The sequence below is a fragment of the Coregonus lavaretus genome (assembly GCF_964263955.1).
Source record: "Coregonus lavaretus genome assembly, chromosome: 1".
Lineage (NCBI taxonomy): Eukaryota > Metazoa > Chordata > Actinopteri > Salmoniformes > Salmonidae > Coregonus > Coregonus lavaretus.
Window position 1 is genome coordinate 92,205,566 of NC_139988.1, and position 13,511 is coordinate 92,219,076.

General features: G+C 45.7%; 1 protein-coding gene across 1 annotated transcript in view; it reads left to right on the forward strand.

Annotated features, from left to right (window-relative positions):
* The window catches only part of LOC311134452 (AT-rich interactive domain-containing protein 4B-like), a gene marked incomplete at its 5' end in the record, with an annotated part of 96,520 nt that overhangs the window by 21,962 nt on the left and 61,047 nt on the right, over positions 1 to 13,511 (forward strand). Inside the window, one exon of the mRNA XM_084168133.1 lies at positions 750 to 988. Within this exon, the coding sequence (XP_084024259.1) occupies positions 750 to 988 (239 nt within the window). The remainder of the gene's footprint in view (positions 1 to 749; positions 989 to 13,511) is intronic.

The following is a 13,511-nucleotide window of genomic DNA, read 5'->3' on the forward strand; positions in this document are numbered from 1 at the left end:
ATGATGTAGCAAAATGATTGATAAACAGGATTATGATGTAGTAAAATTATTGATAAACAGGATTATGATGTATTAAGATTAATAAACAGGATTATGATGTAGCAAAATGATTGATAAACAGGATTATGATGTAGTAAAATTATTGATAAACAGGATTATGATGTATTAAGATTAATAAACAGGATTATGATGCAGTAAAATGATTGATAAACAGGATTATGATGTAGCAAAATGATTGATAAACAGGATTATGATGTAGTAAAATTATTGATAAACAGGATTATGATGTATTAAGATTAATAAACAGGATTATGATGCAGTAAAATTATTGATAAACATGATTATGATGTAGCAAAATGATTGATAAACAGGATTATGATGTAGTAAAATTATTGATAAACAGGATTATGATGTACTAAGATTAATAAATAGGATTATGATATAGTAAAATTATTGATAAACAGGATTATGATATATTAAGATTAATAAACAGGATTATGATGCAGTAAAATTATTGATAAACAGGATTATGATGTAGCAAAATGATTGATAAACAGGATTATGATGTAGTAAAATTATTGATAAACAGGATTATGATGTATTAAGATTAATAAACAGGATTATGATGCAGTAAAATTATTGATAAACAGGATTATGATGTAGCAAAATTATTGATAAACAGGATTATGATGTAGTAAAATGATTGACAAACAGGATGTGAAGTAAGGACATCATATCACCCCCCACAGGAGGAGGAGACTGAGTTAACCAGGAACAAACCAGAGATAGAACCTCCGACGGCTGAGCAGCAGAAGGCTGAGAGAGATGGTGACGGTGTTGATGAAGAGGAAGGAGACGACCATCACAAGCACGGCTCTGATGAAGAAGAGGGCCCTTCATTTGCTGGCCTCAGAGCGGAGGGAGTGAAGCTGGAGTCTTACGATGAGGAGCAGGATGAAGGGGAGGAGGAGGACATCTCTGGCTCTGGGTAGGTGGTTCTCTCCCCCTGGGGCTGGGCTAGTAGACTGTGCTGTTGATGGGGGGGGGGGGGGGGGGGGTTGCACAATTACGGAAACTTTACTAAAATTCCCAGCTTTTCCGGAAATCCTGGTTGGAGGAAGGGAATCCTCCAACTGTGAATCTTCAGACCAGGATTTTTGGTAAAGCTTATTTAGGGAAAGTTTCCGTAATTGTTTCTGGAATATTGCAACCCTAGTGGTGATATCCTTAGGATGTGTCTCTATATGTGGAACTCTTCAGCTGACAGGCTATGATGCTCAAGGTGTTTCCAAGCAATAATAGACCCATCTGATATCAGTCAGTACTGTATTCATAAACTTAACTTCCAATTATTACATGATCAGTAGTAATTGAGAAGTCCTAGAACAAGCAGAGAACACAAGGAATGTGCCAGTACTCAGTATCTATGCGATAATAGCATTTTTACATTTGAAATATTAAAATATATATATATTTTCACTCTTGATACTCATGTTGCCTAAACGTAATGACATAATACTACAGGCATTCCCTGTCAGCTAAAGAGTTGCGGCTGTGAGTCTGCTAGCTAGCTTCATTAGGTAGTTGACCCTCTTTAACCACTGTTAACCTGGTGTAGACGGGCAGCTCCCCTCCTGGACCCTGGCTGAGCTCCCCTCCTGGACCCTGGCTGAGCTCTGCTCTACTGCCCCCCTCTCTACCCTCTGTGCCTCCCTTTAGTACCGTTTCTGTACCCCTCCTTTTCATGTCTCAGCCAGTGCCCGCAGCAGGGATGGCTCTGAGTACTCGAAGCTTGACGGCCTTTACTCTATTCCAAGCGCATGCTGTGGTACGTCCTCTCTGTCTCTCCGTCTATCTGTTCAGTCAGTCAACTGCAGAGCTGTGGTCTTGTGACCGCCGTGAGCTCTGTCCTTCCTCTCTGCTTTAGCAGCTCTCTGCTCCTGGCTGTCCCGTGTCCACTCGTCCATCACATGGCTGGTTGCTGCTGCAGCTTCATTCCCGTAGCTTTGTCACTCCTCAGTTTACTAGACTCCTGTCTTGTTGAGCCTAAAATATGAGTAAGTGTTGGTCGATAGCCTGTGGTGGTTTCTGTGCAGACAGAGCCATGCTGAGCTTTGATTCAGACCCTTGTTGTGTTCTGTTTTGTACTTGAACAGAAACAGTAGGACACGGTCCTCTTCTGCTAATTATAAAGGAAGAGAACGACAGTAGCTATCAAAAGAATTACATTTGTTTTGTTATGTCTGGATTCAGCTTATGGAGCGTCTGAACGCACAGATTTCACATGCGTTTCTCTGTTGCTCTTTTAAAGAAAAACGAGATTTAGGTGAATCGATGTGGCGATTACTAATGTTTGTCCCCCCATGAGACACCATATGAAAAAGCCATTATCACTTCCTGAAAATAGTCCGAATGAATTTAAGATAACTCAAGAAATCTGTAATTAATTTTGCCGTTTTTTTTTTGCAGAGGAGGTTTTACTCACACAATTTTACATCTAGCTGAAATGTTTGGTGCAGCAGTATGTCTCAAGTAAAAACTAAATGGTGACGTGTTGTCTTTATGCAGGGATTTTTCTGCCATTGAAATCCTGCCTAAGTCCAAACAGTGAATAAGAAAAGAAAGCGTTCTCAGTGTAAACTGAATAAGAAAAGAAAGCGTTCTCAGTGTAAACTGAATAAGAAAAGAAAGCGTTCTCAGTGTAAACTTAAACCACTAAAACCAGATATAAAGTATGTAGATCGATAATGGACTTATTTCTTTTTTTTAAATAATATAATCTTTAAGAACTAACAATCACCAAAATAAACGCTTGACAATCAGGGAGAATAAAACATTCCAAAAACAATAAATTTAGCAGTATTGAATTCGTTATGTTTGAACAAAAGAAGACCGCATTAGCCATGGCAAAATGCATGGAATCGCAGGAAATTAGCTTTGAAACTGCAACATTTTCTCTCAGCTGCATGGCAAAATGTGTAGAATTGGAAGAAATGTGCTTAAAAATGCTACAATTATTCGACACCACCAAGATGGAGGCCCCTTGTCATGCCCTCTGCCACGCCCTCTGCCACGCCCTCTGCCACGCCCCTGTCACGCCCTCTACCACGCCCTCTGCCACGCCCTCTGCCACGCCCCCTGTCACGCCCTCTGCCACACCCTCTGTTACGCCCCCTGCCACGCCGTCTGTTACGCCCCCTGCCACGCCCTCTGTTACGCCCCCTGCCACGCCCTCTGTTACGACCCTGCCACGCCATCTGTTACGCCCCCTGCCACACCCTCTGCCACGCCCCCTGTCACGCCCTCTGCCACACCCTCTGTTACGCCCCCTGCCACACCCTCTGTTACGCCCCCTGCCACGCCCTCTGTTACGCCGTCTGTTACGCCCCCTGTCACGCCCTCTGCCACACCCTCTGTTACGCCCCCTGCCACACCCTCTGTTACGCCCCCTGCCACACCCTCTGTTACGACCCTGCCACGCCGTCTGTTACGCCCCCTGCCACGCCGTCTGTTACGCCCCCTGCCACGGTCTGTCTGTCTGTTTTGCAGTAGGATTCTTTAGAGGGCAATCATCTCAGCTGTGTATCCTGTGTTAGTGGGCAAGTGATCATTGTCGAAATCAAATCAGTTTTGGACTATACGGACTTAGCCAACCTACTTGCACTTTTTAGTAAATTTTGGCACTGGAATAAATGTTTCGGAGTAATATCTATGTCACATACAGTGGGGAAAAAAAGTATTTAGTCAGCCACCAATTGTGCAAGTTCTCCCACTTAAAAAGATGAGAGAGGCCTGTAATTTTCATCATAGGTACACGTCAACTATGACAGACAAAATGAGAAAAAAAAATCCAGAAAATCACATTGTAGGATTTTTAATGAATTTATTTGCAAATTATGGTGGAAAATAAGTATTTCGTCAATAACAAAAGTTTCTCAATACTTTGTTATATACCCTTTGTTGGCAATGACACAGGTCAAACGTTTTCTGTAAGTCTTCACAAGGTTTTCACACACTGTTGCTGGTATTTTGGCCCATTCCTCCATGCAGATCTCCTAGAGCAGTGATGTTTTGGGGCTGTCGCTGGGCAACACGGACTTTCAACTCCCTCCAAAGATTTTCTATGGGGTTGAGATCTGGAGACTGGCTAGGCCACTCCAGGGCCTTGAAATGCTTCTTACGAAGCCACTCCTTCGTTGCCCGGGCGGTGTGTTTGGGATCATTGTCATGCTGAAAGACCCAGCCACGTTTCATCTTCAATGCCCTTGCTGATGGAAGGAGTTTTTCACTCAGAATCTCACGATACATGGCCCCATTCATTCTTTCCTTTACACGGATCAGTCGTCCTGGTCCCTTTGCAGAAAAACAGCCCCAAAGCATGATGTTTCCACCCCCATGCTTCACAGTAGGTATGGTGTTCTTTGGATGCAACTCAGCATTATTTGTCCTCCAAACATGACGAGTTGAGTTTTTACCAAAAAGTTCTATTTTGGTTTCATCTGACCATATGACATTCTCCCAATCCTCTTCTGGATCATCCAAATGCACTCTAGCAAACTTCAGACGGGAGATTATCAGTGGTCTTGTACGTCTTCCATTTCCTAATAATTGCTCCCACAGTTGATTTCTTCAAACCAAGCTGCTTACCTATTGCAGATTCAGTCTTCCCAGCCTGGTGCAGGTCTACAATTTTGTTTCTGGTGTCCTTTGACAGCTCTTTGGTCTTGGCCATAGTGGAGTTTGGAGTGTGACTGTTTGAGGTTGTGGACAGGTGTCTTTTATACTGATAACAAGTTCAAACAGGTGCCATTAATACAGGTAACGAGTGGAGGACAGAGGAGCCTCTTAAAGAAGAAGTTACAGGTCTGTGAGAGCCAGAAATCTTGCTTGTTTGTAGGTGACCAAATACTTATTTTCCACCATAATTTGCAAATAAATTCATTAAAAATCCTACAATGTGATTTTCTGGAGAAAAAAAATCTCAATTTGTCTGTCATAGTTGATGATGAAAATTACAGGCCTCTCTCATCTTTTTAAGTGGGAGAACTTGCACAATTGGTGGCTGACTAAATACTTTTTTTCCCCACTGTATGCCGTTTTCAACGAGAGAAGTTGGTTCTCGAGTTTAATTCTGCTTTAAATGAGGAGGAGACTGAAGCATGAATGAGACACCAGGGTTTGTAGAGTCAATATCTTCTGCTACTTGAACAAGTCACCAGGGTTTGTAGAGTCAGTATCCTATCGTACTTGAACGAGTCACCAGGGTTTGTAGAGTCAGAATCCTATCGTACTTGAACGAGTCACCAGGGTAGAGCTGGGTCGATAAACCAAAAAATGATCGACACTGACCGAACCGACCATTTATCGAGGACGTTTTACTGATATTGATAATTGCGATTAAGTAGCTTTTACCGGAGTAATGTGAAGTTTGAAATGAAGTCTGCTAATAAGAGCTATTGCTAATGGGACAATTGATGACTACAACATTCAAAGTGGTAGTAGTTTTAAGGGTAATATTTAAACGTTATGAATTTATTGTTCAACTTGATCATTATCGTGACAATTGAGTACATTTACCGTGATTATGGATTTTGGTCCATAACGGTGCTCTACACCAGCGTTTCTAGAGTCTTGTCAATCTCTCTGCTACTTGTCATAACACCCTTAGGGAGTAGAGGTCAGTATGTAAAAGTATTTACCGTTGTGCCAAAAGCTGACATGTTTGTTCTGGTGACTAAAATGTACTGAAGCATGGTTGACTGGGCTGTGAAGGGACGGACCCACCTGTCAGTACTGTAGGCCTCGTTGTGTTGCTGTAGGTTCACTGTAGACAGAGGAGAAGAGGACAGGAGAGCAGAGAAGGTTAGTATTTAACAGGGCTCAGTGAGTGTCCCGCTCGAGGGCAGAGCAGACTGTCTGAGTTAGATTTCACCACTGAATCTTTGACGACGTCCTGTTGGTTCTCAGTTGATTGAAATGCTTGAAAGGTGGCTCCGGACTTTACTGCCGTTCTCAATTTGAGAGACTGCATTTTCATGTGTGGCAGCAGTAATGTAATTATTATTATTTTTGGTTTTTGTGGAACAAACCGCTGACTGAAGACTGGGACGGCCGGGCGTTCATGCGGTTGACTCCGTTTCTGCGGTAACAAAATGATGAAACTTTGTTGTAGCAAGCGAATCTTTGGTTGCCTAGGCAACACGCCCCTCCCTACAGCAGCAGCACCCATAGAAATATAATGAATTGTATAGGAACCTCTAACTGGAAAATATGACTGGGAAACTCACAATGGCTGCCTGGTATTGTGAGGCAATGATTACCATAGTATTGTAGAATGTTCATTTAAAATTATGTTAACTGATGTGGCTCATGCAATGGAACTTTATTTTTTTTGTAATGTCAGTTGAGTTGAATCAATAAATCACAGTACATATTGATTGGTGTGATATTTGAACGGTTAAAACGGTAACCGCAGTCATTTGGCTGATCAATAACCATCATCCAAAATTCCATGACGGTCACGGCCCTAGTTGTGGGGAGTTGACCTGGATTTGGACATGTTGACTGTACTTCCTGTCTCACTTTACTGCGTCTGCACTCTGCAACAGCCTGAAACTGCTGTGCTAAGCTGTGCTTCGCTGTGCCAACCTGCATAATCTGCCTCAGCGCCTTGAAAACCCCTTCCCCTCTCTCCAGCGCTGACTGTATACTATAGCACCCCCTTGTGGTGGTTATACCTACTACAACTCAACTAAAACCTCAAGTCAGTGAGTGCGAATGAGTTGTGATGGGTTATGTGGTGTGTGGATGATGTAGTTTAGCTGTACTGTACATCCATATAGGACCAGACCTAGGATAGATGATAGATCGTTTTTATGAGGAAGTGTGTGTAGCATAGTGGTATTGATTGATTTATTTAACTCGGATACTGTCCCCATTTATGAATATTTCTGTACACAGGAAGAAGAGAGACAAGACTGAGGTTGGGGAAGCTAAGGGGGGTTATTTAATAGTAGTGGTTTGGAGGTTGGGGAGGCTAGGGGGGGTTATTTAATAGTAGTGGCTTGGAGGTTGGGGAAGCTAAGGGGGGGTTATTTAATAGTAGTGGCTTGGAGGCTAGGGGGGGTTATTTAATAGTAGTGGCTTGGAGGTTGGGGAGACTAGGGGGGGTTATTTAATAGTAGTGGCTTGGAGGCTAGGGGGGGTTATTTAATAGTAGTGGCTTGGAGGTTGGGGAGGCTAGGGGGGTTATTTAATAGTAGTGGCTTGGAGGTTGGGGAGGCTAGGGGGGTTATTTAATAGTAGTGGTTTGGAGGTTGGGGAGGCTAGGGGGGGTTATTTAATAGTAGTGGCTTGGAGGTTGGGGAGGCTAGGGGGGTTATTTAATAGTAGTGGCTTGGAGGTTGGGGAGGCTAGGGGGGGTTATTTAATAGTAGTGGCTTGGAGGTTGGGGAGGCTAGGGGGGTTATTTAATAGTAGTGGCTTGGAGGTTGGGGAGGCTAGGGGGGTTATTTAATAGTAGTGGTTTGGAGGTTGGGGAGGCTAGGGGGGGTTATTTAATAGTAGTGGCTTGGAGGTTGGGGAGGCTAGGGGGGTTATTTAATAGTAGTGGCTTGGAGGTTGGGGAGGCTAGGGGGGTTATTTAATAGTAGTGGCTTGGAGGTTGGGGAGGCTAGGGGGGGTTATTTAATAGTAGTGGCTTGGAGGTTGGGGAGGCTAGGGGGGTTATTTAATAGTAGTGGCTTGGAGGTTGGGGAGGCTAGGGGGGGTTATTTAATAGTAGTGGCTTGGAGGTTGGGGAGGCTAGGGGGATTATTTAATAGTAGTGGCTTGGAGGCTAGGGGGGGTTATTTAATAGTAGTGGCTTGGAGGTTGGGGAGGCTAGGGGGGTTATTTAATAGTAGTGGCTTGGAGGTTGGGGAGGCTAGGGGGGGTTATTTAATAGTAGTGGCTTGGAGGTTGGGGAGGCTAGGGGGGGTTATTTAATAGTAGTGGCTTGGAGGCTAGGGGGGGTTATTTAATAGTAGTGGCTTGGAGGCTAGGGGGGGTTATTTAATAGTAGTGGCTTGGAGGTTGGGGAGACTAGGGGGGGTTATTTAATAGTAGTGGCTTGGAGGCTAGGGGGGGTTATTTAATAGTAGTGGCTTGGAGGCTAGGGGGGGTTATTTAATAGTAGTGGCTTGGAGGCTAGGGGGGGTTATTTAATAGTAGTGGCTTGGAGGTTGGGGAGACTAGGGGGGGTTATTTAATAGTAGTGGTTTGGAGGCGAGGGGTGTTATTTAATAGTAGTGGCTTGGAGGTTGGGGAGGCTAGGGGGGTTATTTAATAGTAGTGGTTTGGAGGTTGGGGAGGCTAGGGGGGGTTATTTAATAGTAGTGGCTTGGAGGTTGGGGAGGCTAGGGGGGTTATTTAATAGTAGTGGTTTGGAGGTTGGGGAGGCTAGGGGGGGTTATTTAATAGTAGTGGCTTGGAGGTTGGGGAGGCTAGGGGGGTTATTTAATAGTAGTGGCTTGGAGGTTGGGGAGGCTAGGGGGGGTTATTTAATAGTAGTGGCTTGGAGGTTGGGGAGGCTAGGGGGATTATTTAATAGTAGTGGCTTGGAGGCTAGGGGGGGTTATTTAATAGTAGTGGCTTGGAGGTTGGGGAGGCTAGGGGGGTTATTTAATAGTAGTGGCTTGGAGGTTGGGGAGGCTAGGGGGGGTTATTTAATAGTAGTGGCTTGGAGGTTGGGGAGGCTAGGGGGGGTTATTTAATAGTAGTGGCTTGGAGGCTAGGGGGGGTTATTTAATAGTAGTGGCTTGGAGGCTAGGGGGGGTTATTTAATAGTAGTGGCTTGGAGGTTGGGGAGACTAGGGGGGGTTATTTAATAGTAGTGGCTTGGAGGCTAGGGGGGGTTATTTAATAGTAGTGGCTTGGAGGCTAGGGGGGGTTATTTAATAGTAGTGGCTTGGAGGCTAGGGGGGGTTATTTAATAGTAGTGGCTTGGAGGTTGGGGAGACTAGGGGGGGTTATTTAATAGTAGTGGTTTGGAGGCGAGGGGTGTTATTTAATAGTAGTGGCTTGGAGGTTGGGGAGGCTAGGGGGGTTATTTAATAGTAGTGGTTTGGAGGTTGGGGAGGCTAGGGGGGGTTATTTAATAGTAGTGGTTTGGAGGTTGGGGAGGCTAGGGGGGTTATTTAATAGTAGTGGCTTGGAGGCGAGGGGGGTTATTTAATAGTAGTGGCTTGGAGGTTGGGGAGGCTAGGGGGGTTATTTAATAGTAGTGGCTTGGAGGTTGGGGAGGCTAGGGGGGGTTATTTAATAGTAGTGGCTTGGAGGTTGGGGAGGCTAGGGGGGTTATTTAATAGTATTGGTTTGGAGGTTGGGGAGGCTAGGGGGGGTTATTTAATAGTAGTGGTTTGGAGGCGAGGGGGGTTATTTAATAGTAGTGGCTTGGAGGCGAGGGGGGTTATTTAATAGTAGTGGCTTGGAGGTTGGGGAGGCTAGGGGGGTTATTTAATAGTAGTGGCTTGGAGGTTGGGGAGGCTAGGGGGGGTTATTTAATAGTAATGGCTTGGAGGTTGGGGAGGCTAGGGGGGTTATTTAATAGTATTGGTTTGGAGGTTGGGGAGGCTATGGGGGGTTATTTAATAGTAGTGGCTTGGAGGCTAGGGGGGTTATTTAATAGTAGTGGCTTGGAGGTTGGGGAGGCTAGGGGGGGTTATTTAATAGTAGTGGCTTGGAGGCTAGGGGGGTTATTTAATAGTAGTGGCTTGGAGGTTGGGGAGGCTAGGGGGGTTATTTAATAGTAGTGGCTTGGAGGCTAGGGGGTTATTTAATAGTAGTGGCTTGGAGGTTGGGGAGGCTAGGGGGGTTATTTAATAGTAGTGGCTTGGAGGCTAGGGGGTTATTTAATAGTAGTGGCTTGGAGGTTGGGGAGGCTAGGGGGGGTTATTTAATAGTAGTGGCTTGGAGGTTGAGGAGGCTAGGGTGGTTATTTAATGGTAGTGGCTTGGAGGCTAGGGGGGTTATTTAATAGTAGTGGCTTGGAGATTGGTGAGGCTAGGGGGGTTATTTAATAGTAGTGGCTTGGAGGTTGGGGAGGCTAGGGGGGGTTATTTAATAGTAGTGGCTTGGAGGTTGGGGAGGCTAGGGGGGGTTATTTAATAGTAGTGGCTTGGAGGCTAGGGGGTTACTTAATAGTAGTCGCTTGGAGGTTGGGGAGGCTAAGGGGGTTATTTAATAGCAGTGGCTTGGAGATTGGGGAGGCTAGGGGGGTTATTTAATAGTAGTGGCTTGGAGGCGAGGGGGGTTATTTAATAGTAGTGGCTTGGAGGTTGGGGAGGCTAGGGGGGTTATTTAATAGTAGTGGTTTGGAGGTTGGGGAGGCAAGGGGGGTTATTTAATAGTAGTGGCTTGGAGGCTAGGGGGGTTATATAATAGTAGTGGCTTGGAGGTTGGGGAGGCTAGGGGGGTTATTTAATAATATTGGCTTGGAGGCTAGGGGGGTTATTTAATAGTATTGGTTTGGAGGTTGGGGAGGCTAGGGGGGTTATTTAATAGTAGTGGCTTGGAGGTTGGGGAGGCTAGGGGGGGTTATTTAATAGTAGTGGCTTGGAGGTTGGGGAGGGGGGTTATTTAATAGTAGTGGCTTGGAGGTTGGGGAGGCTAGGGGGGTTATTTAATAGTAGTGGCTTGGAGGTTGGGGAGGCTAGGGGGGTTATTTAATAGTAGTGGCTTGGAGGCTAGGGGGTTATTTAATAGTAGTGGCTTGGAGGCTAGGGGGGTTATTTAATAGTAGTGGCTTGGAGGCTAGGGGGGTTATTTAATAGTATTGGCTTGGAGGCTAGGGGGGTTATTTAATAGTAGTGGCTTGGAGGCTAGGGGGGTTATTTAATAGTAGTGGCTTGGAGGCTAGGGGGGTTATATAATAGTAGTGGCTTGGAGGCTAGGGGGGTTATTTAATAGTAGTGGCTTGGAGGCTAGGGGGGTTATATAATAGTAGTGGTTTGGAGGCTAGGGGGGTTATTTAATAGTAGTGGCTTGGAGGTTGGGGAGGCTAGGGGGGGTTATTTAATAGTAGTGGCTTGGAGGCTAGGGGGGTTACTTAATAGTAGTCGCTTGGAGGTTGGGGAGGCTAGGGGGGTTATTTAATAGTAGTGGCTTGGAGGTTGGGGAGGCTAGGGGGGTTATTTAATAGCAGTGGCTTGGAGATTGGGGAGGCTAGGGGGGTTATTTAATAGTAGTTGCTTGGAGGTGAGGGGGGTTATTTAATAGTAGTGGCTTGGAGGTTGGGGAGGCTAGGGGGGTTATTTAATAGTAGTGGTTTGGAGGTTGGGGAGGCTAGGGGGGTTATTTAATAGTAGTGGCTTGGAGGCTAGGGGGGTTATATAATAGTAGTGGCTTGGAGGTTGGGGAGGCTAGGGGGGTTATTTAATAATATTGGCTTGGAGGCTAGGGGGGTTATTTAATAGTATTGGTTTGGAGGTTGGGGAGGCTAGGGGGGTTATTTAATAGTAGTGGCTTGGAGGTTGGGGAGGCTAGGGGGGGTTATTTAATAGTAGTGGCTTGGAGGTTGGGGAGGGGGGTTATTTAATAGTAGTGGCTTGGAGGTTGGGGAGGCTAGGGGGGTTATTTAATAGTAGTGGCTTGGAGGTTGGGGAGGCTAGGGGGGTTATTTAATAGTAGTGGCTTGGAGGCTAGGGGGTTATTTAATAGTAGTGGCTTGGAGGCTAGGGGGGTTATTTAATAGTAGTGGCTTGGAGGCTAGGGGGGTTATTTAATAGTATTGGCTTGGAGGCTAGGGGGGTTATTTAATAGTAGTGGTTTGGAGGTTGGGGAGGCTAGGGGGGTTATTTAATAGTAGTGGCTTGGAGGCTAGGGGGGTTATATAATAGTAGTGGCTTGGAGGTTGGGGAGGCTAGGGGGGTTATTTAATAGTATTGGTTTGGAGGTTGGGGAGGCTAGGGGGGTTATTTAATAGTAGTGGCTTGGAGGTTGGGGAGGCTAGGGGGGGTTATTTAATAGTAGTGGCTTGGAGGTTGGGGAGGGGGGTTATTTAATAGTAGTGGCTTGGAGGTTGGGGAGGCTAGGGGGGTTATTTAATAGTAGTGGCTTGGAGGTTGGGGAGGCTAGGGGGGTTATTTAATAGTAGTGGCTTGGAGGCTAGGGGGGTTATTTAATAGTAGTGGCTTGGAGGCTAGGGGGGTTATTTAATAGTATTGGCTTGGAGGCTAGGGGGGTTATTTAATAGTAGTGGCTTGGAGGCTAGGGGGGTTATTTAATAGTAGTGGCTTGGAGGCTAGGGGGGTTATATAATAGTAGTGGCTTGGAGGCTAGGGGGGTTATTTAATAGTAGTGGCTTGGAGGCTAGGGGGGTTATATAATAGTAGTGGTTTGGAGGCTAGGGGGGTTATTTAATAGTAGTGGCTTGGAGGTTGGGGAGGCTAGGGGGGGTTATTTAATAGTAGTGGCTTGGAGGCTAGGGGGGTTACTTAATAGTAGTCGCTTGGAGGTTGGGGAGGCTAGGGGGGTTATTTAATAGTAGTGGCTTGGAGGTTGGGGAGGCTAGGGGGGTTATTTAATAGCAGTGGCTTGGAGATTGGGGAGGCTAGGGGGGTTATTTAATAGTAGTGGCTTGGAGGTGAGGGGGGTTATTTAATAGTAGTGGCTTGGAGGTTGGGGAGGCTAGGGGGGTTATTTAATAGTAGTGGTTTGGAGGTTGGGGAGGCTAGGGGGGTTATTTAATAGTAGTGGCTTGGAGGCTAGGGGGGTTATATAATAGTAGTGGCTTGGAGGTTGGGGAGGCTAGGGGGGTTATTTAATAATATTGGCTTGGAGGCTAGGGGGGTTATTTAATAGTATTGGTTTGGAGGTTGGGGAGGCTAGGGGGGTTATTTAATAGTAGTGGCTTGGAGGTTGGGGAGGCTAGGGGGGGTTATTTAACAGTAGTGGCTTGGAGGTTGGGGAGGGGGGTTATTTAATAGTAGTGGCTTGGAGGTTGGGGAGGCTAGGGGGGTTATTTAATAGTAGTGGCTTGGAGGTTGGGGAGGCTAGGGGGGTTATTTAATAGTAGTGGCTTGGAGGCTAGGGGGTTATTTAATAGTAGTGGCTTGGAGGCTAGGGGGGTTATTTAATAGTAGTGGCTTGGAGGCTAGGGGGGTTATTTAATAGTATTGGCTTGGAGGCTAGGGGGGTTATTTAATAGTAGTGGTTTGGAGGTTGGGGAGGCTAGGGGGGTTATTTAATAGTAGTGGCTTGGAGGCTAGGGGGGTTATATAATAGTAGTGGCTTGGAGGTTGGGGAGGCTAGGGGGGTTATTTAATAATATTGGCTTGGAGGCTAGGGGGGTTATTTAATAGTATTGGTTTGGAGGTTGGGGAGGCTAGGGGGGTTATTTAATAGTAGTGGCTTGGAGGTTGGGGAGGCTAGGGGGGGTTATTTAATAGTAGTGGCTTGGAGGTTGGGGAGGGGGGTTATTTAATAGTAGTGGCTTGGAGGTTGGGGAGGCTAGGGGGGTTATTTAATAGTAG